Source organism: Aythya fuligula, chromosome 8, assembly GCF_009819795.1.
Source record: "Aythya fuligula isolate bAytFul2 chromosome 8, bAytFul2.pri, whole genome shotgun sequence".
NCBI lineage: Eukaryota > Metazoa > Chordata > Aves > Anseriformes > Anatidae > Aythya > Aythya fuligula.
Genome location: NC_045566.1, coordinates 6,472,809 through 6,500,461, shown reverse-complemented (window position 1 = coordinate 6,500,461; position 27,653 = coordinate 6,472,809). Strand labels below are relative to the sequence as shown.

Below are 27,653 nucleotides of genomic sequence, written 5' to 3'. Positions count from 1 at the left end.
AGGAACGATGCCCAGGACTGTGTGCGCACAAAGGCAGCCCCCACCTTCAGCCAGCTGGAAAGGAGAACGCAGCATCTCTCTGGTGGCAGGGGACGCTCACCCTTCTCTCCAGCTGGAATTCAGGGCGCTGCCTTGTTGGTGTGACCGTGGGGGATTAATGGAAGGTTGGCTGAGGACTGCTTGAGGGAAGCTGCTTTGTCCCAGCTAACGCTACAGCCCTGATTTAATAGAAATAAATAGGTTTGGACTGGTTGTTGCAGAAAGCACCTGTATTACACGTTACTGCAGGGCACGATGTCATTTTTATTTTAAGATCTTATGGTAAGGGAGAACGTTGAGAGTTGATGTGTAAGCTTTGATGTCCTTGATGGAAGTAACGTTAGTCATCAGGGAAGATGGGGGCAAGAAAATAAGATGAGGTATTTCACCAGATGAAGAATTCTGTACTTCTGAGACAGCTGTAACCTCTGCATCCCCTTCGTGCTTTCCAAAGCCAACCACCTGGAAAAAAAGTTAACATAAAACAATTTGGCTCTAAGATGCTGTAATATGGGTATCGTTCAGTGGTCATCTGCCCTGAAAATTAAATGCAGATACTTCAATGCAATCTACAGGACAGTATTAGTTAGACAGGTAGGAAATACAAAGCCAGTAGTGTGGCTAACAACCAGAGGAAAGGTTAGACAAGGTGACTTCTGCCATCCCTTACTGGGATAACCCCTCTGAGGTTATCAAAGCCTGGCATGTCATAAGATGGTAACAAAGAGCTAACGAGAAATACTCACATGTACACTGAGCACTTTCTTGTTATTGCTTCTGTGAGCTTGAAACCAAGTGACCAGGTCTGATTTTGTAACAGACTTCAGAGCTTCAATCTGAAACGCAGAGGTTTTAAATAGCACAGTGACAATTCACGTCATTTTAAACATAAAAATGGTTTCTCTACAACAGCTATTCTGTTAGACCTTTTAAAAATAGCATATTTCTACTTCATTATGTTTCTAATAGCATAAAACCAGCTACTTGTGCTTTGTGTTTAACACTGCTGCAAAAAGCTTCATGCAAGCGTTCAGTTTGGCAGCGCTTGACAACAATGAGCAACTCCCTACCTCACGGGCAAGCCTGTCAAAGAGATACTGCTGGGTCACAACTTCATTCCAGTTCCTGTCGACTTCTTCTCCAAGGTGGGAATCTTCACATTCTTTAAGCTTTATCAAAGCTGTAACCTATATTTAGGGAAAAAAAAAAAAAGGTTTGACAGGTTTCAACAACCTCAATTTACATCTATCAGCCACCTTTCACTGAAGTTAAAGGAAAACCCAAATGGCATGCACAAGACAGTTCGTTGTTCTCAAAATTCTCTGGAAATGTCCAGGGGCAACTATTTAGAGAATGAGCATTGCATGCAGCAAGAGCCAGGACCTAAAGGTCAGTCCTTTGTTTGGGACCTCAGAAAAATATTGGCTTAGTGTAACCGAAGCCTTCAGTTTTAGGTGTCAGCAATTAAAGGAAAAAACTTCTCATGATCGACTTTTACCTGGGTGCTAAAAGCTTCTTCAGTTAAATGCTTGATTTTCTCCTCAAAGCAAGAAAGGAACTCCTCTATCTTCTTGTCAACTAATTCAGAACTAAATGAGAGTTAAAAAATTAAATCAGCTCAGGCAGAGAAAAAACACAACAAAAATACTGAGAGATAAGGTAGCAGAACAGTCCTCAACCAAGGGAATGTTTGCAGCAGGACAAACAAAGCTCCCACATCTATGAACACCACCATTTCTGTTTTCCCCCATAGTGAGGAATAAAAATAGTGCTCTGATTTTTATCTATACTGAGTCCTGTTCAAACCCAGGGATGTGATATAACCAAGCCACAAGAGGAAGAGCTGCGTGGTGCAGGGCCTGCAGCATGCCCAGCAGCAGCACGCGCTGCAGGGTGCTGTCAGGCCCCAGCTGCCGCCCTCAGCCTTGCAACATGAATAGAGCAGAAGTTGGTGGCCTGAAGCAGCTGAACGTTAATGCCACAAACTCTGAATGGGAGTGGGTGCACTCAAAAGTGCAAGCAAAAGCCAACTGAAGTCAGCTGTCATTGGCTCCAGTAGAACAAATAGACGGTTAAATGAAATCTCTCAGCTGGCTGCTGTATAAATTCACCACAAAATACACGTAGACATGGTCACACGTAGTTTGATACCTCACGAGACAAATGAGGCCCAGATATCACAGCCTTCACACAAGGGCTGCTGACCTCCTCCTTCAGCACCACTTCCTAAAGCCACGTGCTGTAAGTGCCCTGCAGTGAAGCCTTTCTTAGTCTACAGCAGCCACAGTTACACACTTACTTGTATTTAGTTGCCTGGGTTGCTACTGTGACTGAGAAGCCAAGGATCCCAGAAGTATTCCTGCAGGTGGGGTACACGTGATAGCTAAAAAAAATAAATAAATTAAAAAGTCATTCCACAGGAACAATTAAATTTTCATTTACAGGATATGGGATAAGTTAAAACAGTGTTGGTACTACACCAACAATCTCATACAAATTCTTAACAGTCTTATTCCCATTATTTCCTGCATCAATACACTTCTGTGTCTTCTCATTTTTTGGGAAACCCTTTTAAGCTTGACGGAGTAACTGCTTCTGAACTCATTTGCAGGAATTACCACACACAACAATAAGGTTGTGAAAGGCCTGTTCCCCTGCTCCGGTTTTGTGGGGCGGCCAGGTGCCTCTGAGGGAGTCCTGCCACCGCAGAGCTGCTATGGCAGCAGCCCTGGGGAACAGCGAGCTGGTTTAGGAGGGGAAGGAACAACTTTGTGCTGAGTAATTCCAGGTTAACACACCAGTGGCAGACACCAATTGTTATGGGACTCCAGAGCAACTCAGCTGCAGCTGGTGTCAATGGGTGCCTGTGGCTTTAATGGGTTACACGTTTCTGTTCCCATTGCAACAAGGCAGGAATTAACCACTGCAAGGGTTAATTCCAGGGCTTCCAGATAACAACACTGGGGAACATCAAAAGCATAGTGCTGAACTCACCCAAGGGTCTGCTTGGTTCTCAGGAAGTCGAAGCAGGGCTCCTCCATGTGCATCTGAAACAAAGCACAGATGTGTCATGGCAGGGGTGATGCTCCTCTGCAGCTGCCCCTCAGGCTCAACCAAGAAACACAAATCCCAACACAGGAAAAAACTGCACTGCTGCCTTTCCAGCTACACCCGCTGAATGAAGAAGGGTCTCTGTCTTTGGGTCAGTAAAGAAAACTGCTCCAAGCTGCCCTCCCCAGCAGCCGTTTGGGTATCCTGTCCCAAACGCTCAGAAGTCTGATGAGAATGAGCAGCGGGCACACGCTCCCCCCTTCATACCATTGAGCCCCCAGGCCTTATCTCAGCTCTAAGCACCATTTGCAGGTACAGAAATGTCACGGGTTGTGAGCCATGACGGCTAACTTACCACAAGCAGCTCCATCAGGGTGTACTCCCTTAGGCTCCTGGCACCTGACTACAAAGAAAAGGAAGAATTTCAGATGATTTCATGGAGTTAAAAGCTGCAGCCCAGCTCAAGGTGACAAGTGTGACGTACATCAGCTGCACTAAAGCATTAAACACATCTCACAGCAGGGACAACCGAAAAATGCTTGGTCTCTGAGGGGGCCCAGTACTGCCTGCAGGACCGAGGTGGGGGGTTTCACCCCAGGACCATGAGCTCAGTGTAGGGACACCAGGAAATAACCACAGCACAACGCCAGGCTACAAGAACAAGGCCACAAGTGGAAGGTGCTGCCTTCAGGAAGTGCCACATGCAGTGAGAGCACACCTGGTTTAGCCAGGAGGGCCAAGGGTTGTGTTGTGTTCATGCAGGGTTTTGGTGCACTCTGTAACATCGTTGTCCAGAAACCTCTCTCAGCTGACACCTACGTAACACTACAGCACCAGCAGGTACCAGAGGGACACACAGAGCTGACACGTACCTGGTAATACACCGTCACTTCAGAGTTGGCATCCCCTTTGTTGAGAGTTTTCACCTTGCAGAGCAGGTGTGTATTTGGCAGATCCACCACCCGGAACTGCACAGGGCAGGGGTGGGCCAGGGGAGCGAACTGGAGCTTTCTGAAGGGAGCACAAAGAGCAAAGTGTCAGACGCCTGCTCACGTCTCAGCCAAAACCAGCCCAACACCCAGACATTTACACTCTCACACTGACATTGCTTTCCCCACCCCCACACCAGAACAACGTCCTGCTTATAATGCTGTGAGCAACGGTCACCTCCTGAACTGCCAGCAGCGCTGTACCCTGGGAGGGAGAAGGGAACGTCTGCACTGCTCCCACCCCAACCCCGTTCTCCAGAAAAGAATCCTGACTTCAGTTACAGTTACCACATGCATGGTGCAGGAGTCAGATACTCACTGAACAACGTAATTCAGAAAATCCTTTGCTTCCTAGGAGAGAAAATACAATTTTTATTCATAAGAGAATTATTAGCCCCATTTCACAGCCACAAACAAAATAGAAAAGAGTCTTCGGTCAGGTTTTTGTTTTTAAAACACTTCTCTGCAAGGAGAATGCAGAAGCCTGAGGAACAGCAACAGCCAATGCCACAGTAAAGGGTGCACACAAAGGGCCCCTCTCTGGGACCAGAGCTGGAGCTCCGGGAAGGATCAAGGAAGAGACACAGTAAAACTGACCAGGACCTACAGGGGTGCACAGGAGTGCAAAAGGAGCTTACACGGACATCAGCTCCACCATGGACATTTCTCAATATCAAATAAATCAATAACAATATTTATCAATATCAGTACTACATCAAACTATACAGAATGGTGGCAATGGGGGGAAAAGGCTGCAGGGCATATTTCTATCACATTTTCCCCTTAAATCAAATTCCTGAAAATAAAATAAAATAAATAAATAAGTGGGCAGCTATGAAGACCCCTCAGAGAGTCATATGCATGAGCATTCCTGAGTTTTTGGAGATGAAGCTGCCCTGCACCAGCAAGCCTCTGGTTTGTTGGTACAGAAGAGGCAGTCAGCTTGCTGGTGAGCATTAGGAGCTGTTGCAGCTGTGTTTAAGTCCATTTTCAGAACAAGTTCCAGTGCAGCTCAGCTCCTGAAGCTGTACTTACTCTGCTCGTGAAGTTTCCTTGTACGAGACCCTCCACAAAGAGCTGCGATTTGAAAGCCTTGACAAAGGAGGAGAGGGACTCAATGGAAAGGCCGTTCATCAGCGTTTGGTACTTGTCTATCATGGACCACCTGCTGTGTTCTAGGATCAGCAGACGCACATCCCTGCAATGCAAGAAAGGAAAACAAAACCACAAGCCATCAACAGCTGCTTAATGCAGGAGATCCCATTTCTGACCCAGGAACGTACAGGAGACAGGGGGATGGCACCCAGGTGCACTGCCATGGGCTCACCCTGCCCTGCCTCAGCACCTGCTGTTGGCTGCAGGTGGCACCAGAACGGCAGCTACCTGGGCATCCAGTCTGACCGCTAACCCTGGAACAAATCTCCAGGAGCTCAGAGCAGCGATTTCTGAGCTCATCCACTCAACCCCACACTTACTGTGAACAGTTACTGTACAGCCACCTCTTGCCCTCCCCCAGAACTCACTTGGCTAGAGTCTCGGGTTTGATGAGGATGTTGAAGTATGTTTTCTTCAACTGCTCCGTTATCATTTCAAAAACTGCTGGAGTAAAGCTGAAGTCAGACAAGTAATCAATGATGAGCTGAAATAGAAGCTGTAAAGAAAACAGTTTAAAGTCATTTTTCTGAAATGACAGATTTAAACTTATTTCTATATAATAATTTAAAAAAAACCATTGATCAACACAAAAGCCACTGTTACTAAAGCACATTCCTCAGTTCTGCTAGATGCTTTTCACTAAATAATTATACACCAAATTACAGTTTCCACAGGATAGCATTTTTAGTCAGTGAATGAAGTAAGCTCAGTATTACAAACCAAGAGGAGCTTCCACATTCTACTGAAACAAACCTAGCCTTTGACTCCAACACTACTGATTTGATGTTCTAGTTTTTCTTTTTATCACTGGCCAGCACAATGAGATCAGAACAGAGTGACATTTGTGATTAAAAAGGATATTTGGAGCATGCTATTTACATCTCTGTGTTTTTCTTTTATATCTCATATTAACAGGTCTGAGAGATGATGGACAGTCCTGTTAAAGCTCCACTCAAGCCCTGCAATGGAAGCCTAAGGAAGCTTGGTGGTTCTCTGCTCTTCCATCTGTATGTTCTCTCCATTTGTGCTTACCAGGTGTTACATGGCCAGCGTTCACAGAATGGGATCAGGGATCCCCCAATCCTTGTAAAGTCCTAACAACCCAACAAAGAAAAATGGCATCCAAAATAAGCGTGTTCAGAATCTGTATCTCCAAAATGAAATTGTAAACAAAGCTATTTTCAGACATTTCTCCAGACAGCATGCAAATAGCCTTAGCTTGTTGACAGCAAGGCTCTAACTCTAAAAGAATATGGGAGACTCATCTCTCTTTTTAACAGAAAAGCTATTATAGTCTAAATGGAGATCCAGTTATTACTTAAAGGAAGATTTCTCTTAAGCCAGGCAAAAGTCAGTAATTTGAGCTTCTGTAAGTGAATAAAATATATGTAAGCCATGAAAGAGCATTTGCTGCCATTTCATGTATTTGAACAGGGAAACAAGTTTCCCATTTAAGATGCCCCATCTAAACATTCTAAGGTCTACCCAGCCAAGCTCCAGCTGCAAGGAGAAAAAGCACATATGCAGAAAAGAAGCATCCATAAAAGTGTTTAGAAGATCAGCAGTACTTACAGGTAGTTTATGATTGAATCCTTTCACTCGAATGATTAAGCCATGCTCTCCAGCTACCAGCTTGTATTCCAACTGAGCGACGTCTGCTTCGTAAGCTGGTTCACCAAGATTGTGGGAAAGGATGTTTACAAACGTATCAAACAATACTATGCTGTGGGGAGAAAAGAGCAGAGGATTAAAAAAAGAAAAAAAAAGAAAAAATGAAAGAATAAAAGGAGGAAAAAATATCAAGGCCAACAAGTTCGGTTGTACACAAAAGAAATTCTCTAAGAGAAATGAATACTTAAGTAAAAGGAGATTCAAAACCAATTTTCAACAAATCTGGAAATACAAAATGCAAATTTCCCTTCATCCAGAATGCACATGACACTACTAAAAATTATTTTGACATTCAACTATTCTTTGCAATGAATAAAATTCCAGCTTCACATGATTTTAGATTTCTTCAAAGTAGACACATTGACACATAGTAATGTGCCAATGCTTGAAATGTTGAATAATCACAAAAAAAAATAGATTTTTACACTTTGTGTAAAGGAACGGAGGATACACTTTTGTGTAAAGGAATGGAGGATAGCCAGTCTCTGTTTTTTTTTTCTGAAAAAGCTTCTGCTATGCTTAAGACTTGAGTAATGAGATCATTGTCTATCAAGACGTAAATAAATAAATAAGTTACAGTGAATTGGACTGCAATGTGCAAATTGCTGTCCTGTCCTCTTTCAGATTTTTGTTATTGCCTGGATTCCAATTCAAAGTTCAAACTAATAAAGCCCTGATGAAACCAGATTCATACAGACATTCCTGAAACATTCTTCCTGCAGGTCTCAAGCGGCTTAGGATAAAACTGCTGTGAAATTTGTTACAAATAGCAATGCTAGATCAGCAAAAGCATAGCATGGGCAGAGCTACAACCCTGAGGTTTGAGGACCAAAGGGTTCTAAATGCTGCCGTGAGTCCCTTCACCTGCTCCTACACGCTGCCAGGTCACTAGTTTAGACGTGACTGTGCAGTTTTCAGGACCAATTCCTTCTCTAAACACTTCCTTCTGGCATGCACCCTGCTGCTGTTACATTATTTTTTCCAGTTGCGCTGGGGAATAACACACCACATCTCAAACACACCTCTCTGCTACAGTAACCAACAGCCTGCTGCAAAACCACTCTTGCCAAACTGCAGAAAAAAACTAGAAGGAAAGTGCAAGAAGGTGAGAAAAGGAACTGGAATTTTCTGTTCCAGTTTAAAATCAGTCTCTTTTCATGTTTCTTCAATATGTATGGGCCTATAGTTATACTGCAAGCTATGCACAAATAATGTAATCCTTACTTCTCTGCAGACTGCTGTATCAACGGTGAGATCAGATGGAAACGAACATAACCTGGTGGGGAAAAATGAGACTTACATGAGCAATTGTATAACAAGGGACAGCTTTCCAAAGTGATATATATCCATCAGGTTATTCTTTGGTCACAACTCAAGCCTGATGAAAATGGTCATTGAGCTATAAGAACATATTTTTCTTTTATTAAGTCATCATCAAATGCCTTCTCTTTTCCACTTCAAAAGCTTTCCTTAAAAATACCAAATATTAACAAACATAAAGCTGCACTTGGTAGAAAACTAACTCACGTGGTGTGGCCAATAAAATCAAAACAACTCTAAGAAAATTCCACAAAACATACATTTAACAGACTCTAAAAATAATGACATTCTGCTTAAAAATTTGCTTGAAAAAAGCAAAATATTTTCCACATTTGTCTCAAAGGCAGGCTGTAGCTTTCTCTTTCTGTAGAAGAAACTACAAGTTTTTTCTACGATGTTCAAGTTCCTCTCAAGCCCCTGTCTCAGTAACATATTCTGTATGCCAAATTCTGTCCACAGACAGTAGAAGAAACCAGTATTTTTCAGTGATTCCACCTTTTAATCTAAGTAATCAGCAGGGTTTCTTTATTGCAAGGTAGTTTACCTGCTTCTCTTTTATCGTAGCTAATAAATATATCAAAAGGACCATGGAAGAGCTGGAAGTAAACACTTCAGTATAAATGGTGAAGACTATTGTGAGTTATTTTCCTTGAAATAAACTCCAGCTGGTAAAAATAGGGGCTTCCTATTCTTAGAGAAGGCATTCATTTACCTTTAGGGATTTTGAATTTATCATCCTTCCTGTACCAGAGACAGCCTTGTTGTGTGCTTAGTGTTTTGACTGGATATTCTGTCTCAGGGCAGTCAGCAACTTTCAAAGCGAAGTCGGTGGCTAACAAAAAGAAAAAACAAACCAAAACTGGAAGTCAGACACAGCCAGGCTATATGAATAAAAGCCTGCAAATTTATCAGCAAAATACATTTTTCCCCTCCCAGTTTGTTACATTATACATGACTGCATATGTTTCCCTGGGCCCAAAGAACATTTAGAGTTTCACAGCACTGAAAATGAATGACCAAATGAACACCAAATGAAAAACATTTTTCAGTTTTCACATCAGAATACTGGCTACGCAGAAATGGTAATGTTCTATATAGGCTGTAAATTATGGGTTTGTATTTTATTTGTTTTTGGCGACAAAGCCAGATGCTATTTACATACTTTCAAAACGAGCAGGATTAAGCAAATAAAATTCCTCTATTTATGCATCCACAGTTCTGTGCTAACTCTCACAGTCCACAGATTCTGTGGGATCTGTTAGAGCTGTATGATATGCAAGTTTACGTACTAGAAAAAGTCAGTTCCCAAATTTATACATAAGAGAGCATTAAATGAAATTCAAGTGAACAGAGCTCCCAGATATTTTAATTTTCAAAGTCAGGCTGATGTTCAGATGGAATTAAAGATTGTTTCTAAACCACATTAAACTCAAACAAATTACTAGGGGAAGATTTAATTCATGCTCAGGTGCCTTACCTATGTATTTGTTTTCTTCTGGAAGGTGTAAATCCTGATTTAATTCAAAGTCACTGGCCCATAGATCACTCCAGTACTTGTCAATATCTATTAAAAAATATGAAATGCATTTAGTTCAGCAGGAAGGCTAATGCTTTCCTATTTCCTAGACAAATCATCTCATCTTTTAGTTTGTCTCTATGAACATTTGCAGTATTGTAAGAGTTTCTTCATGTCACCTGGTTTATCATGACTTTTTCTAAATCTGTTCCTAACAGCTCCCTTGGAGCAGGACTGAAGCAGTCCTACTCAAAATTAAATCAGGCCTGCCCACATTAGTAACCCAGCTGCCAAGCCACCCTGTCCTTCACTGTTTGTGTTCATTTCCCTGTTCAGGACTTGAATTGCAGCCAAGTGCCTCCTTACAACTGTAAACCAGGGAGCAGGAATCAACTGACACTAAACAAAGAACAATTACAGGAGGACAGAGTACTTGACTGATGATGAAGTCAAGTTAGCACTGAGGATTCATTTCCCTGCTTCCATGTGGTTGCATTTTGTGTTGTCACCCTTTTAATAGCTCTAATGCATACATCACACATTCTTTATGTTTCTGTTGCTGTTTTACCTTCCACGCTGTACTGTGTTCCAAACCACCTCTCCTTTAGATGACATTGGCCCTCATTGGCAGCAGACAGCAAAACGAGGTTGGCTCTCTGAGGACTGAGCTGGTTAAGGGCATCAGCAATGATCTGCAAGTTCAAGACAACACTTCAGTTCAAATGCAACTGTGGCTCTGCCTGACCCAGCTGAGACTTCTTAATCTGAACGTATGAAGAACAAGACATCATAAACTTACAAAAAAAAAAAAAAAAAAAAAGAAGAAGAAGAGATGTGCTTTCTGAATATAAAAAGTGATTCAATTAGTACAAAACCTGTGCCACCAATATGCCTAATTGCATGCTTGTATGTGCCTATATTATACAGTATGCCTGTATTTTCCCTACATCAAAACATGTAATCAGAGTTTAAAGAACATTTACCTCAGGCTTGTATTCAAACAGAAGCTGGTCTCCTGTCAAGAAATCCTCCTTCTGAAACAACTGCATGTTCTCACAGAGGTTTTCCACATAGTCAACTGGATCTGTCTAAAAACAAACAAAAAGCTATTTTTCACATAATCAGAAAACTAAAATACCGATTTTCTGTTTTAAGCAGAGCTTGATCGGTCAGACACACAAAAAAAAATGAAACCATTTGAATTGTTGAATTGTGCATTTTGAACATCTGCAGAGTGTTTTTTCTGTTGATTACAAAATGAGCTTTTAAAATATCTTTCTACTCATGCCTATTTACCTAAACTACTGTGCTGGGGAAAGCTTTTGCTAGAAGACAGGCAGTTCTAATTTTTTAATAATTCCATTTTGTTAACAAATTCATAAAAGCTGTATTGCAATGAAAAACAAAACAAAACACCACATTTAAAAAATGCACTTGGCAAGTGGTGGAAACTTGTTCCTAGCAGAAAAATCCTCTACTCTGTTATGTATTACTTAGGGTTATTGGCAGTGGTCCCTGCTGTCTGTATCACTTGCAAATACCACTTTCCTCTGTTACTCAAAGGCCACTCAAGACGCTCAATATCCTCCATATGCTATTTTGAAGGCAGAGTTACAGATGGAAGGATTTGCTAAAAACGATGTTTCTAACATCCTGATGCTCAGTGCAGACTGGCAGATCTTAAAAGTGTCTGAAAGGACTTGGAGTATCTAGAAAGAAAAGAAACTCTTCCGATATTTCCTTCCAATATTTCCTATTTTTTTTTGTCCTTCCTGCATCTGTGTACTTTAAAGAAACCAAGAAAATTCAGTGATGTTTTCAAGCCATATATAGAATATATGGACTTGTCTTCCCAAAAGTTTTAGCAACATTGAAAAAAATGAAGTTACCTTGGTAGAATTTGTATTCCTTGCTTTTTCATTTTCTATCTTTAATAGAAACAGCTAAGATTTTTAATAACTATTATATTAATATGCCAAGCAAGCCTTAACACAAAACCGAATTTATCTGTGTATTGTTCTAAGAGCAGACAAGGGGATCATTAGCATCTTAGCCCTTGTGAGGCCAGGTCACTAGCCACACCTTTCATACAACACTGCTTTTCTGTTCCTGGAAATCAGCAGTGCAAAAACAGCTTAATAGCAACAGAAATTACAGAAAAAATACAGAAAAGCACCAGACAGTTGGCAGAGCTCTATTAATGGGCACAGAACCTCATACAAAAGGGTCTGATTACTGGAAGTTGAAGAGCGCCTACGTAGATGACCAAAAAAAAACAAAAAACAAAAAACAAAACCCAATTTGTTGAGGACAATTATTTCAGAAAAACAACCTCATTATTTTAAGTGCATAATCCGTTTCTAGTCATACAGAACTTTGAAAACATAGTTCAAAATTTAAATGAAAAAATATCCTGTTTATGCTTTACCTATATGCCAACAGAAAACAGTGGATGAATACCTGTTCCTGATAGTGAAATTCATTAGCTTCGATCTTCTGGATTTCTTCCCATATTCTGTAAATGAGGGAGGAGAGAATAAGTGGATTTCTTCCACTACTTCATAGCATTATTGAGAAACTGAAAAAAACAGTCATCTAGGAAAGGAATCAAGGGTGAGTTTCTCTGCAGTGATTCATTCTGGCACTAGACTTAGAAGCAATCTTACACATACTTCCTTTACCTCCAAAAGGACATTTCACAACTAGCAATAAGTTCTGCTATTTTCCGAACAGGCAGAGACTTAACTACAAGGAGTCAGATACTGATACCAAATTAATATAAAGGCTAACATCAGAGCACCACGGACTTCCACAGATTTTCAACAAAATTTATTTAAATCAATGCAAAACCACACCCTACATATACAACTAGTTCACCTTATTAAAATTAGGAATTGATCACAATAAACCAAACTAAAAACACAAGGAAACAACCATGAACATTTAATAACTTCATTTGTAAACTTAAATACTTGTAACGTTTCCCACACAGCTTTTCTACTGACTAACTTTTGTACTGACAAGCTTTACTACTGACCAACCAGCTCTACTCTAGTAACCCACCAAAACACATAAATGCTACAAATAAAAGGCTAATGGAGAGGAATGGTCTTGCCAATAGCTGATGCAGTGGCAAACCACTTGCCTTTTATCTGGCCCTCTTTGCTGCAGCATCTTCACATACTGAAACACAACATGAGCCACCTGCAAACAGAAAGGAACAGATTATTCTTTCCAGACATTAGGAAAACAGTGCCAAATCAAGTCACAGTTACAAAAACATACCTCATAGAAGTGCTTGTAACCTTCATCAGTCAAAGTTATGGAAATGCTGAAGATGGAGTAGGTAGAGTTCTGCTCAAATCCTGTCTCACCATTTCCTCCATATAATGCAAGAGCCCAAAATCTGTGGAAGAATTAAAGACACTTATTAATTACTCATTTCAGCTTTATCTAAGCTTAGTTACAATTAGCATATCATAGCTTTACTTCAGTGGCTTCCAATTTGTTACCAGGTCACACAAAGTTTTTCAGGATAAAGATGTGAACCTCAGGATACAGAATTTAAGAAAAAACATTTTTTTAATTTAATTTAAGAAAAAGCTGAGTTACCTTTGGGACATCTCTTAAAAATCAGTCACAGATGCTACTGATCCACAGACCACAAACCAGAAACCACTTACTTCTCACTTGGGACTATCATCAATTTAAAGAATATCACTACAAAATGCTCACAGAAAAAGGCAGACTTGACCCGCCTTTATATATTTAAAAAAAAAAAAAAAAAAGAAGGATCTGTGAGAAATAGTTTGCCTTTATTTTAATCATACCAAAGCATTTAATTACTAAGCTTAAAAATACATACTTTTTCCTGAGAAAGGAAAGAACACTTCCTTTGCCTTCATGTCCCACCAACCAGGAAATATAATGAAGAGGCTTCACTCTAAAAGAAAATTTAAAAATTAAATGCCAAGAGGTAATACTTTTTAAAGGAGGAATTCAAATCACTGTACGAGCAGCTATAATACAGTTTCATTACGACAATTATTACATTTTCAGGTAGCATTAGGATAACAAGCTACGGATGTGGGAGTTCAGAACATGATGACTGATATGAGTCAGAGAGGAATGACGTTAAATCAGTTGTGCACCAATTTATAAAAAGAACCGCATTTGCATCAGTTCAGTTCATTTTAAAGATGTTCTCCTAGCCGAACCAAAGTAATCTAACACAAATAAATGCGATTCTTCGGTTTCTTGTGAAATCCAGTAAAATTATTCACAAGATAACATGGTAGAAGGAAAATACAACATGACGTTACCTGTAATACTGTTCTTGTGGTGGAAGGGCCCAGGTGATACTCAATGAATGAACTTTCCTGATTGGAACAACTAAACAGAAATAAATTTACTGAATATAAATACATGATTAGAAATAGGAAGGAAATTTTAAATAATGCAGAAAGAATGGTTAAAAGTTATTCAGAACCACACAATTATTCTACAAAACACACAGATCCTTTCAGAACACAGAGGAAATATGAACGTATGTATTCAAAATATTCAAACAGATCTATTTTACTTACCTCTGTAAAGCTTGTGAAATTCTGGTGTGTCAAAAGGCTGAGTCAGATGGCCAAAGCTGGGTTTGGGCAAACCACTTGAAAGCAAAATTAAAGTGTGGTGTTACTGGCAAAGACTCAAGGCTACACTGAGATAATCACCAGACGTCAGCACAGAGGCGGTACACCGGACAAGCAGAAAATGGCCCTTAACAAAGGGTGCAATGCAGGATCCACCCAAGCCAAACTGGAAGGAACCCTGTCATTCACTTGCACTCTGCCAACACAACAGAGCAATTACCCAAGATTTAGACACCCTGTCAACTCCTCCCTCTCCTTCCCTCCAAGGCAGTAACAAGAAAAAGCTTGGCTTTCCCTTTCCCTGTTGGGAAAGCAAACGCAGTAAGAAACTCAAGATGGATTGTCTTGTGCAGTAGGAGCAAGAGAAGGACAGGGGTGAGAAAGACAGATGTCTCCGCATAGCATTAGACTTTTACAGGAGCATTTTCTACGCACCACAGAAATAAACATCAAGCAACAAAGGAAAATGAAAGGGAGAATAAAGTTATTTCCAAGTTAAGGTTTTGCAGAAACCTCTTTTTATATAGCACATGGTGGTGAATTATTAAAAAAAAAAAATCAAGTCCTGATCAGTTGCCACCTTAATGACAACATTTAAATTCAAGATATCATCTTATTTTGTTTCTAATTATTTTTGACACAAAGCAAAAATAAGAAATATGAAATGATAATCTACTTTTAAATGATTTATCGTAAAATCAAGGAGTGAGCACAAATTAAACAAACACTGCTGCAAGTTAGCACCACACAGCTTGCAAGTTAAATGATTACTATGCATAAACAAAATCTTCCTCAAAACAATTAAACAGCAGTCTTTAAGTTTCAGAATTAGCCATTATTTTTTTATGGATAAGGATAAACAAATGTTAATTTCTTTAACATATTCTGTAAGAGATTTAAAAAAATGAAAAGCCCTGTGATTTTAAGCACAGATAATTTTATAATTTTTAATACTTCTATGCATCAAAAAAATCTTACTTATTTGGGATCTCAGAGAAGATTTCTGTCACCCACTTTTCCAATGTATCCAGTGTTTCTATTGAGGAAATAAAAAATAAATTTAATTTCCTGAAATTTCCTGAAGACAATTTTTTTATCTTATCTCACCAGTTATTTTAAAGAGACTGCAAGTCAGTACATATTAAAATTGCAAAGTTGCAAAGTATAAGCTTTAAACTGGTTTGAGTCATTTCTTAATATTCACTATGTCTGTTTTTGTATACTATTCCAAAAAGTGGGGCTGATACTACTAGGATTTAAATTCTGGTAGTACCTGGTGTGACTGCGAACAAGAATTACTGACTTAGGGATCTGAAAAATCAACCGTACTTGCTAGACGCATCCAATCATCCTATGTCCAGTACATATAAAGCAGTTTTCACGGATGGGAACTGCAATAAGTTTTAGGCTCTCAACAAAACCCCTAAGCACAAACCTAACTTGAACTTACACAACTTTATTTTCAACACAACTCTACACTACCCGCTTAACTTGTAAGCAATTTCTTTCCTTTCGTCTCAGCAGAAATAACCCATAGGTCTGAAGTTCTCTGCTGAAACACAATTCTATTTGCACAGAATTTTTCAGTCTATGAGTAAAAAAACTTCCTAGTTTCTTCCCAGTCTGTTATTTCAAAACCTCTCTTGAATGAGCCCCAGCAAGGAAAGTCATTTTCAGTGGTTTGACTCTACAGTCCCACAAGTTTCTCTTTTAAATATAACTAAGGTTTTACCTTTTGAGTTTATATGGAACTTATTCATCAGTTTTAGTTAAAAACTTCTCGAGAAGTGTCAGGATGGTAATAAAAGAGCACAATTGCTGGAGTCTTGTTTCATTTGGAAACCAGGCTAAAATCCACATCTAAATACCTACTGCAGGACAGGATAATCCACTAGCATGGCTTGGGCTAAAGCTGAACTAGTTCTAAGAGCACTACCCCAAGAGCAGCAATGAGCCTGTTTATAAGGAACAACAGACGTTACCTTTAGATTGGACAACTAAAGTCATATAGTGAGCAGAGTAATGGCGCTGCCAGAAGTCCCTCAGCCTGGTGTAGGTATCAATATTATTCATTTTAGGCTCATGTTTGAGCGTATCTGCATTACCTGTAAAAGTTAAAAGTGGTTAGTCAAGACCAGACATACTGAGAATTTCTTCTCTCCTGGTCATGGTGAGCATATTAAAAGTACTGAGAAATCTGGAGTTAGAGGAATGTTAACCAAAATTTACTTTTTTTCCAGTTTCTAGGACAGCTGGTATTTCTAGGACAAGAGAAGGCAAAGTCCTCCTGTATTATCAGATCACACATACCGTGTACTATACAGCTCATTGTCTGTTACCAGCTTGCCAATGGAACTTGCAGAGCAGGGGAGGGGAAAAAATGATGTTTCGTATATGTCACTACACAACTTTCAAAAAATGATCTACATTTCAAAGCTGGCCATCTTTATTACTCATCCCACTATAATTTATATACCCACCAGCATCATGAAAGTGAGAGAGTTCTCAGAGGGACTCTACTGCCCTACATAGGAAGAACAAGCTTCCCTTCACTCACATGACTGAAGGTCTACTTCTGCAACCTTGACAGTGAATTATTTACTTTGAAAAGCCTCATTAGACTAAAATCCAGGAATATGTTATTTATCCATGGATTTTTAATAGCAAAAACAAGCTTAAACAAGACAGAGGTGACTCAGAGAACGCTGCCTTTACATTAGCAGAAAGTTACGTGACTCTATGCCTAGGGCAACCCAGCTCCAACATCAGCAAAAAGCAGTACCAGAATGAAAAATATCTTAAGAAGCAAGCAGCTGCTTTTATTCCCAATGGCTTTGCTGTGAAATGAGTAATTGCTCTCATACTTCTGAGAAAGGGTAATGCTTGCTGTGATAAGACAGCTCGTGTTAGTGCATCTTATAAAGTATTTAAAATTTTAACCACTTAAAACTTTAATTCAGAACTTACCCCAAAAAAATTTCTTCATAGGATGTCCAGGCCTGGCAAGACTCCCAAACAGCATCTCCTTTCTGTTTGCGTCGGAGGGTCTTGCTAACTGATACTCTGTTAAAGATTTTGCAGTGGCATGAATCAAAATTTGAGGTCATGTTCCCATGGGGAAAACAAACAAAATCAAAAACAAAAAACATAGATGCAGCCTGGAATATTTTTGTTTTAATGGATGATGAAATAGTGAAATAGGATAAGAAACAAGACTTGCTAGCAGTAATGAAAATAAGCCAAGAAAAGAGAAGAGAAAAAAATGTAGTTCATTGCTGAGAAGTAAAGAAAGGGATAAACAGGAAAAGCATATAAAGCCCCAGCCTGTCCTGTCTGAATGTTCTCAATCTGTTAAATTTAATGGGAACACAAGGCCATCAATATTCTACACTCAGGCCCTGCACAAAAAGCCAGAGATCAATTACAAATCTGTTCCTCCTGCATAACACAAGGAGTAACTTCTAGCATAATAATGAAATGAGAAATTGAAAACTGAGCAAGACAGTTTTCAAAAATGAAGTTTTGCAGTTTACACTAATCCAAATAAGGGATTTTCTGCTGAAAATTAAAAACTTACCCTCTCCAACTGCATGTTCTTCTGGTAGTAAGAAACATGCACAGCAGAGCTGTAAACTCTTTTGGTCAGGTTATTCTGCAGCCAGTTCAAGATGACACAGTTACCTGACAGCTCACTGCTACAGTGTCAGTACAAGCCAAGGAGTAAAACTGCATGATGAAGGTAGTGCAAGTGAAGGCATAAATTAGCTTAAATTGCTGAAGAAACTACACCTTAAATCACAAGACAGGTCCTTGTTTATACTGACACTTAGTTAAATGCAAAGATCAAGTTGCCCATTTTTTTTTAATCAGAGAGAAAAAAGACTTCGAAACCATATTTGAACCAGTCAGTGTATCTGCCAGGAACAGGTTTTTATTCTAAAGCAGCGAGCTTTTATAGGCAGTCTGTAAGTATTCATTATGTATTAAAAAAATCAAGTGAGCACTCCACTCACTTCTGTGCCAACTTCCCTCTGTGAAGCAAATTTGTAGTTATTATAGGCATTAGGAGAATGAGACAAGTACAATCACACAGACTTACTGTATTAATAATAACAAACACATAGGATTGGAGGGAGCACTGGGGCTGTGCTGGAGCTACAGGCATGTTGTTCATTAAAAACTACACACATGCTTATGTAATTGTCCTACCAGTTACTGCCAAATAACCTAGAATTATTAATTATCAGTACAAAAAATAAGATAGTAAGCTCTATCAGTAATGGCACCATGCTCAGTCTTTCTCCTCTAATAGCCACTGGTACCCATGAAAGTTAAGAAGAGATCCAAGAGTTTAATTTCTCTGTTGAGTTAGATGAACTTGACTGAAGTGTTCAGAAAGGTAATCCCAAATAGGAAGCAATAAGCAATGCTACAAAATAGGTCTTATAAGATGTAAACGCACAGAAGAAGAAACTCTTACCACTATCTACAGCCTCAACTTCTCGGTCTATTGCATCCCTGATCATTAGCGGGTGAATAAAGAATTGTGCCCACCTATGAAAGAGAAAAATATGTGCTTTTCCTCAGTGTTTTTTAAGATAAAGTAAAACAAACAACAAAACACCACAACAACTAAACTCAACATCTATTATTTTTAGTTTATAAAGTTGTGTGCCTCACTACAAATTATGCAGTTCTGGAGTGTATTGTCTTAAGGAGAGATAAAAGCCAGTTCTCTGATAGCATCAAAAAGCAAAGGGCAAGGCTGCTGTGCAGGAGGAGGGCATTTACATCCCAAGAACAATCACACCAGATCAGACAAGTGATCCATCTAGTCTGATTGTGGCTCTAACAGTGGCCAGTATCAGATGCTTCAGAGGGAAAATGCAGAAAAATCCTGTTGTTCGTTACGAACAACATAACCGCAAGGAAGTTTCTTCCTAACTCCAAATAAAAAGAAATGTTGATTTATGACCAGAAACATAAGTTTTTATATCCATTACAGTTTCATTTACCATAAATGTTCAGACACCTGCAGATACATCTCTTCTCCTATACCCCTAGAGAGCAGATCAATGGCAAGGGACACGTCTGCAGTGAATGGAGACAGCAGAAGGCTGCTAGACAAACTATTATTTCTATTTTATTTGTATTTTTTCAATGTTTCATGGAACTTGATGAAGCAAAATGTTAGCAGGAATACATTGCTGACAGAGTTCTATGACTACAGAACCAATTAAACTAAAGACCACTGAAATGTAATATCTTTCTTTAATTCCCAAGTTGACTGAATAAGCAGAAATCACCAGCAACATCCACTTAGTTTCTTTGTATGTTATCCCACAGCTGACAGAACTCCTAATTTCTATGTTTCCAATACACCAAGTGAGCTGTTGTGACCAACTGCAATTATATTTTTTGATTCTTTCTCACTTTCAAACACCTAAAGCCTGGACTAATCTGTGAATGAAAACTGAATTTAGCCTAATAAAGTAAGATTAAGGCAATACTTGGCAAAATGTGCAAATACTAGATCTTGGCTTCATCAGAGAAATATATTTTGATCAAAGTGAATTCACAGTGGAGTCTGCCTTACTTTCCTCCTGAGCTAAATCACAGCATCAGGAATATTTGGCTGACATGGCCTCATGAATGAACAATTTCTTCTCATGGAAGGAAACCACTCCGACAGGTGGAGCAGCGTTGTCCTAATGTACCTCACAGCACAAAAGAGCAAGGTAAGTACTTCACCCCCAAAAGATCCACATTTCACTGAATAATCAGAATTGGGTTAAATGTACCCTTTTGAGGCACGTACACCATACCACAACACTCAAGGCTACCCTCCCACCCATCTTGATAGATTAGACTTGGAAACAAAATAATCAAAAGCCAACCCCAAACTCAGGACAGATACTCAACAGATGAATCATCAGGATTCTGGGGGCACCTCCCCTCCAAACAGCTGTCGCACTGGGTAACATTTCTCACTTCATCAAAGCCACCAGTTTAAGAATGGCAAGACAAAGAGCTTGCAGTAAGACTTGCAAACGGATCCTAGGTAACCACACAGCAGCTACCGCAGGCACTACAACATCAGTCAGATAGCCACAAGGAAATCTTATTTCCCTGTGTTTGGTACCCTCTTTTGTAGTACAAGTCCCTGTGGGGTCTCTGTAGTACAAGTTCAGCAGCAGCCAGCCCCAAAATAAAGAACTGACCACCAGGGACACGCACACACCACCAGCACCTGCGGGCAGTTACCTATCCAGCGCTTCCTTGAAGTACTTCCTCTGCACATCGAACTGGAAGACCGTCCGCTCACAGTCAGTTGAAGCATTGTCACTGCCCCCGTGCTTCTTCAGGAACGCATCGAACCCATTCTCATCTGGGTACTTCAAACTGCCCATAAATACCACTGAAATGAAAATCACCCAAATTACCACGACCACATGAATTTGTTAGTCCTCACTGCAGCAAGGAGCCCCCCAGCCCAGCTGACACAGCAGCTCCGAGCAGGCATTAACACACGGTCCCTGCAGGGATTGACTTCGACAGGGCCCAAATCCAAGGCTAAATTGAATTCTAACTTCTCACATCATTTTTGAACATGACGTAGAAGACCATAGCAGATGCCAGATTCAGGTTTGGAACCAGCGATGCCAACAAACAGCCTGAGGGTGTGATTAGACAAACCATCCCCCGGCAAGAAACACAAGTTACATCTTCTGTACTTCAGCGCCATTTCTACTGCTCATCTGCAACAACCCAGGCTAAAACATACCTTTTTTTTTTTTTTTTAAACACAAAGTATTTCAGAACAACATCAAAATTAAATAAAATATGCAAGAACTGAAGGTACACTCCTCTAGCAATTAACAGAAGACCAATAATTGGAGTAACCTGTCCAATAAATAGAGTAACCTGCCTTTAGCAGAAGGCCCAAATAGACAGCGCCTTTCTAGGTATGACCAGACTCAATAGGTCACAAGTAGCCTTTATGGATATGTCTGGTCAGAAACTTCACAGCATTCATCCCCACATTTAGTGGTTAACAGAAAAGCGTACATTTGGCACAGCCTGCCAAAGGGAATGAGACTCCCTCTCCCACATTAAGAGTTCCTGACTACATCAGTATTTTTATAAAAACACATTTATTTAACTAATAAAAATAAATTCTAGGTAGCTGAAATATGAATTGGCACTAAAAATGCCATAGACATCCAGAGCTAGATATCCCTAACTTTGCACTGCAGCTGGGGAAGATGAAACAGAGGCAGATACGTACTATGTTCCAGGAAGTGTGCTAATCCAGGCAGATCTTCGGGATCAGAGAAGCTGCCAACAGCGACGCAAAGGGCTGCTGCAGACTGAGAAAATACAACAGTCTCAGTAAAAGCTGCTTCAAGAAATACTTTAGGAAAATGACAGACATGTAAATCAATCAGGACAGGCATAATAAAAAGAATGACTCTGAATGCCTAATCACAAGGTTTCAGAGCACAAGAAGGTTCTGTATGTAATATTTTTTCACTCTATAGCTTTAAATACATACCTGCTTTTCTGTACAGCCTCTCTTTCTTGTCTCTTCCTTTTCAGCTAGCTCCTCTAATTCACTGTCATCGGGATCATTGAAATCCTCGTTATCTCCATCATTGTCCTCACCCTCATCCCCCTCATCACAGTCCTCATCATCAAACCCTTCTCTACCATCTTCGATCTCAGCTCCAGAGTCGTCGTCATCTTCATCACTTTCCTCTTCAGATTCATCACCATCCTCTTCTTCTTCTTCCGAAGACAATGCAGATGGGGCACCCTCCAAGTAATTCAAATCCGAAATCAAAAGTGCACACAGGCCATTCTGCAGTTTGATATACCTGAAAGAAAAATTGTTTGCAATGAATGCACTCACTTCCCAAATCCAAATTCTCAGAAGCACAGAAATTTCCACATTTCCCATCTTCAACTGAGACTTCCCAATGAAATATGGGCAGCTAAGAAGGTGAGCAGATTCAGAATGGAAAAGCAAAAATACTCTTCTGATATGTAGCAGCTGAAAGAAGCAAGCAATTCAAGATAGCAGCAGAAGCCCTTCTGCCCATACAGTTAAGGACATTGATTGGGCTTTTATTTCTCTCTGTGAGATATCTGAGCTACTAGCACCTGGTTAGAGAAAGCTTAATGTACTCAGAATAGGCAAACCCAAACTTCAGCACCCTATTATGCTTGGCAGGCTCTTGTGAACATATATTACATGACAGAATTAAGATCTTTGGTTTTGCCTCTAAGCAGGCCCTGGAGACTCAATTTTATTTGATTTTATGAATGCTTTCCATCAGATGGGATCCGCAGATTTGCGGGCACATGTTAGAGAGGAGAAATCTCCCCAGCCTTCAAAAGTCACAGTGACTTGGGTGGGTTGCCATCAGGAGTCAACTGACACAGCTCTGTGTTTACATCCACATGTGGACATCCCTACATAAATTAGGTATGTACACGTGTATGTATAAATCCCTATCCAGCACCCTTCTACAGCTCCTCAGGCTGATGACAGTTAGTGCTGATACTTTGCCTGACCAGAGCTCTCAGCAGTGAAAGTTCATGCCAGATCAGGAATAGACACGGCCACATTTTGTCACGTGAGGTGGAGCACCCTCTTTGAGAGCTGCTGCGCTGCAGAAACAAAGGAATTATGGATCGAGAAAATACCTGATCCAACCTAACACTGGTTGTATCCGATCCATTAAACCCTGGTGGTGTAAAACTAACCCACGGGCTCATCCCGCCTTCCCAGAGAAATCTGAACAGCAGAGTAAGTTTATGTCAGATGAAAACATTACAGCATGGTCACTGTTTTAACTCAGCAGCAGAAATTTCAAAGTAGATTTGCAGATCAAGCTACAGGGTAAATACGCAAATGAAAAGTGAAATGTGTGCTCTTTGATTTCCAAATCCACGGTTCCCAAAAGCTCTCCCTTCCTGTTTCATGCACTGCTATAGTTATGTAGTTTCAAAGTTTGCACCAGTAAGAGTGTGTGCTATTATCAGTATTTCATTTCAAAATCTGAAGTCAGTGTAAGCTTCACTCTTGAACAGAGATGCAAGACACTTGCTACAGCTCTGCAGCCCACAGACCTGCTGCACGGAGCGCTTCACCATCAGCTGAATTTCACAAGGAAATATATGGGTGAAAGCAGTAAAGAGAATATCATGATTACACATCACACTTCTTAGACTATCAAGTCTACGAAAAAAGCTGAAGACCAAACATTTAAGAGTTGTGTTGAGTTCAGGAATTGTGACTGCTCCTCAGATGTGGAAGTAACAGCACCCACTCTGGACCAGGGTTTCAGAATGACTAACACACCCACCACGTGTAGCGCAGGACACTGAACAGCATGAATTTGATCCAACCACATGAAAGCACAGTTGCTTTCTTGTTGCTTTAACCCACAGCAGTGTTAATGTGCAGAGATGTTGCGATTAACGGCAGAAGGCACAGATAGCACCAGATCCATGCTAAGATGTCTGGGTACAAGATCAATCATCCACACGTTTGGAATGTCTGAATAGCAACGTGCTCGTACCCTACGTCTCATTATGCAGCTGCAGCACTCCTGAGCATACAGCAAGGGCCCTACAAACCAGATGCACCGCGTGCTCGGGTGCTTCAGGCTCTGGAGAACTCCAAGCAAGAGCCCCAGATGGTGCAAGTCAGCGCAGGTACAGCATGTCCTCCAGCAGGCCCAGCACCTTCTGCACCTCCATGCGTAGCTGTCCTCAGCTTCCACATCCCACAAAGAGCACTCAGTTCCCTGGGTCAGTACAGGCACAGAAGGCAGAGAACAACCACTACGGTGCTATTCCTCCACAAGGACTGCCATAAAGCTGCACAGCCAGGTGTACCAGAGGCTCTTATTTCTCCTTTCCCCAAGCAGCCATTAAACTAAGGCAGCAGGCAACACTAATTTGACATTACTCATCTTCAGGCTTGTCAGTGTTACATGTTAGCACGGAAAGCACGGTAACACTTTAACCATGCTGCTGTCAAAGTGTCTCAGATTCCACTGAAGGAGCACCTGGAACAGTTGGGGCCGTGCTGAGCAGAGGCACCAACTAACAGCGGTGTTCTTTTCTTTTTCCGTGTTTCAGTCCAATGGAAAAAAACAAGTGTAATCAATACAGAAGTATCAATTAGTATGCAAAATGCAGTAAGAAAAACGCATTCACATGTAGCAAGAGAAGCAAGCGTAGTCCCATTGCTTTTTAAAAGGACTGTACAGACATTGATACAAAGAATCTGTGACATATAAAAGTCAAATTCTTAAAGATACATCCTGGGTAAGCTGGAATAGCTTGCTGTTCTCACACTGAGATACTTTCTTACATCAGTGGTAGGCAGTTAGGAAAATACTGAAATACGTAATAATGCACAGTGAACACTTAGAGAAATGTCTTCATTTTTCAAATTACACAAAACAAGCAATACAAACTCATGAAATCCCATATAAAGATGAACTTAAATACAACAATTTTTGGGAAAAAGTCCAGTTAACTACCCACTCTTAGCTCTGAGAGACTGTTCCAACAACAGAAGCAATTTCGGTTATGATCATTTCTGCCCCAGCAAACCCACTTTTGAGAATACATTCTGCAGGCTGTCAGAATTCCTCTGCTTTTATGAATGGTGTGTTTGAGATGGTAATTCAGTGAGAAGTTGTTTTAAGATCCATGTTCACAGAGAGAAATTAAATCAACTGTGAACAGCCTGCAGCATACGTCAACACCAATGCAAGAACAGAGGAGAGAAACTGTATATACATCGTTAAATCTCATCTTTAAATTTACTTAGAGGGTTTGGAACACAAAGGTATACTTTACTTTTAGCAATGCTGTCTTCCTAAGGGAGACATTTGTGTCTGTGCAAGGCTCGCTTCCCATACACAGAAATCAATCTGAAAAGATGCGACTCCTGGCTTCCAGCTGGAAAAACGTCTGTTAAGTACAGAGAGCAGGATATCTGAGAGATGTCGGTATTTGTCTACTCTATGCTGCATGCAAATGTGCTCTCCAATTCCCTGCATGTGGAGGAGGTTCCTGAGCCTCAGAGCACATTGCCAGTTTTCAGTGGACTTCCCAAGCTTCATCACACTGCCATTCCAGGTAGCAAAGGCACAAGTTTCCTAACCTGACAATCTCTGTAGCTACAAACCGCAGGAAAACACCTCCTGCAAAGCAGCGTGAGCGAGAATGCCAGCAGTGGAGGCAGGCAGAAACGGGGAGGAAGAAGCAGGGAAGTAGGACCAGAACAGAGGAAGTTTTTCCCCAGAGCCAATGGGCACAGCCCCCGTGCAGCCAGCAGGGAACTACAGCCCGTGTCACTGCGAGTCCACAATTCAGCTCCAGGCTGGGCTTTGGGGAGACAGTGGAGGTGTTATGAAGGGTAGAGCTAGAAGAGCACATCTCACAGAGGCTGGGTAACCTGCCTACAGCATCCCTCGGAGAAGGGTTGCCTCACACCGGCTGCAGCGCTCAGCAGCCTCTCACCCAGGCCCAGCTGCTTGGGGCCGGGACATTTCTCCGTGCTCCTGGGGGTTTGATGGGAGCACCGAGCAAAAACACCACCAAAATGGCAGCGCAGGGTCTCCGCTTACAGCTGTAATTAAGCCTGGAACCTCTCTATATGGGAAGAGTTCCGCTGCTGCCGGTTTTAGCCTGCTTTCAGCTCGGCGCCGCTCCGGGACGCCCCCGACAACCGCCTCCCGCTGGGGATCAGCGCTCCTGGGGCCGAGCTGCCCGGAAGGGGGGAGGCACGGGAACCGCACCGGGCCCTCACCGGCAGCGGAGCCGGCCTCCAGCCCGCCCAGCCCCGTCCCGGCGCTCACCGGTACTGCTTGGGGTCGCTGGGCGATTTGACGATGTCGGGGTCGCCGAGGTTGGCGCCCCGCTCCTCCTCCTCGTCCCCGTGAGGTGAGCGGCCTGCGGCGTCGCGGCCCGCCTCGGCGGCCTGCTGCCCCCCCGGCACCTCGGGGCAGCCGCCGCCGCCCGCCGCCTTGTTCCTCCCGGGCATGGCCGCCCACAGCGGCCGGGCCCTGACGAGAACCGGCGGCAGCCGCCGCCCCCCCGACACCCCCGGCCCCGGCCCGCTCCCGGTCCCGGCCGCCGCCGCCCGGCCTCTCCTCACGAAGGCTGCCGCGAATCTGCGCATGCGCGGCCGGCCGGCGGGCCCCGCTGCCAGGCGGGCTGCTCCCGCCCCGCCGGGAAGTGGCGGTGGCGGTTGGGCGGGCCCCGGCCCCGCGTCCCGTCAGCGCCCGCCGCGGCGTCACGTGGGGGAAACGGGGAGGCCCCCGTGCGCTGCGCGTGGCCGGAGCGGGCGGTGATTGGTGGGGGTGGGGAGGAACCATCGGGGGGGGATAAGAGGGGGGGGAAGCAGGCGATGGGGGGAGCGCAGCGGGGTGAAGGCAGGGAGGGAGGCAGAGGGGATCCCAGAGCCCCGCTCTCTCCCATCGGGGTCCGGCATCGTGGCCGCCTTCTGTGTTTGCTGACACCCGCACCCCCCATCCCCCCCGCCCGTTGGATGAGTCCAACCGCCCCTTGCGGAGGCCGGCCCAAGCAGATGTCGCTCCCTCCCGACACGACCAACCAGCCCTTCCCTCATTCCCTTCGCCTATTGGCCCAAACGGATGCCACTCACGTGGCAGAGCCAATCAGCTCGCGCGAGCCGCCCCCAGAACCTGGTGGCTGCCTGAGGCGAGGCCCCTCCCCTTACCCCGCCTCCCCCGCCCCTCACAGGCGCTGCCGGCCCCTCGTGGCCCGTTACCTGCCTTTTTTTTTTTTAATTATTATTATTATTTTTTTAAATTCTGTTCCTAAAAAACACAAAACATGCAACAGAAAAGGCAGACCTGCTGCACTCGGTGCCCGTGGGTGCTGACCCAGTCCCAAGTTCCGTAGTCCCAAGCACTTTCCCCTCGGTACACAAAGTTTCCCCCCTGCCAAGCTGCCGCCGCCTGTGTGGCGAGGTCCGGCCCCAGCAGGAACCCCAGCACCTCAGCTCCGGCATCTCCCCTTCGGGGACCCCTTCACACCTCCCGTTCCGCTTGTGACAGCCCCTTTGCACCGCTCCGCACTTCACTCTCCTGTAATTCGTTACCTTCTGTGTCCGCGTTGCCTGTAGAAGTAATGCAGACAGGTTTCAGGGGTGAGAGGCTCGAGGAGCTCCCCCCGCGCTCAGCGCCTTGCTTCTCCGCTAGGTGGAAGCCAAGACCA

At 42.4% G+C, this 27,653-nt stretch overlaps 1 protein-coding gene across 1 annotated transcript; it reads right to left on the bottom strand.

The window, feature by feature from the left end:
- Positions 1-251: 251 nt before the first annotated feature.
- On the bottom strand, positions 252-26,592 carry NRDC (nardilysin convertase). The gene is made up of 31 exons (XM_032192235.1): positions 26,270-26,592; positions 21,940-22,261; positions 21,673-21,754; positions 20,649-20,802; positions 18,865-18,938; positions 17,352-17,447; positions 16,367-16,489; positions 15,363-15,420; positions 14,328-14,401; positions 14,064-14,133; positions 13,607-13,684; positions 13,027-13,147; positions 12,887-12,945; positions 12,202-12,256; positions 10,725-10,829; positions 10,310-10,433; positions 9,703-9,789; positions 8,938-9,057; positions 8,130-8,181; positions 6,807-6,957; positions 5,603-5,730; positions 5,115-5,277; positions 4,399-4,430; positions 3,963-4,101; positions 3,446-3,493; positions 3,034-3,086; positions 2,339-2,422; positions 1,538-1,628; positions 1,110-1,226; positions 786-875; positions 252-501 (listed from the first exon to the last, which is right to left on the bottom strand). Exons 1-31 carry the CDS (start codon positions 26,590-26,592, stop codon positions 304-306), a joined length of 3,471 nt encoding a protein of 1,156 aa, XP_032048126.1. The 3' UTR covers positions 252-303.
- Between the last annotated feature and the right edge of the window lie 1,061 nt (positions 26,593-27,653).

Bases quoted from the DNA above. Each gene is read 5' to 3' on its own strand.
- NRDC (XM_032192235.1), bottom strand. From the start codon at position 26,592: ATGCGCAGATTCGCGGCAGCCTTCGTGAGGAGAGGCCGGGCGGCGGCG. The intron at 20,803-21,672 runs GTACGTATCTGC...TTTTCATTTCAG, and splicing joins AGCACACTTCCTGGAACATA to TGGTATTTATGGGCAGTTTG. The intron at 876-1,109 runs GTAGGGAGTTGC...TCTGCGTTTCAG, and splicing joins TTGACAGGCTTGCCCGTGAG to ATTGAAGCTCTGAAGTCTGT.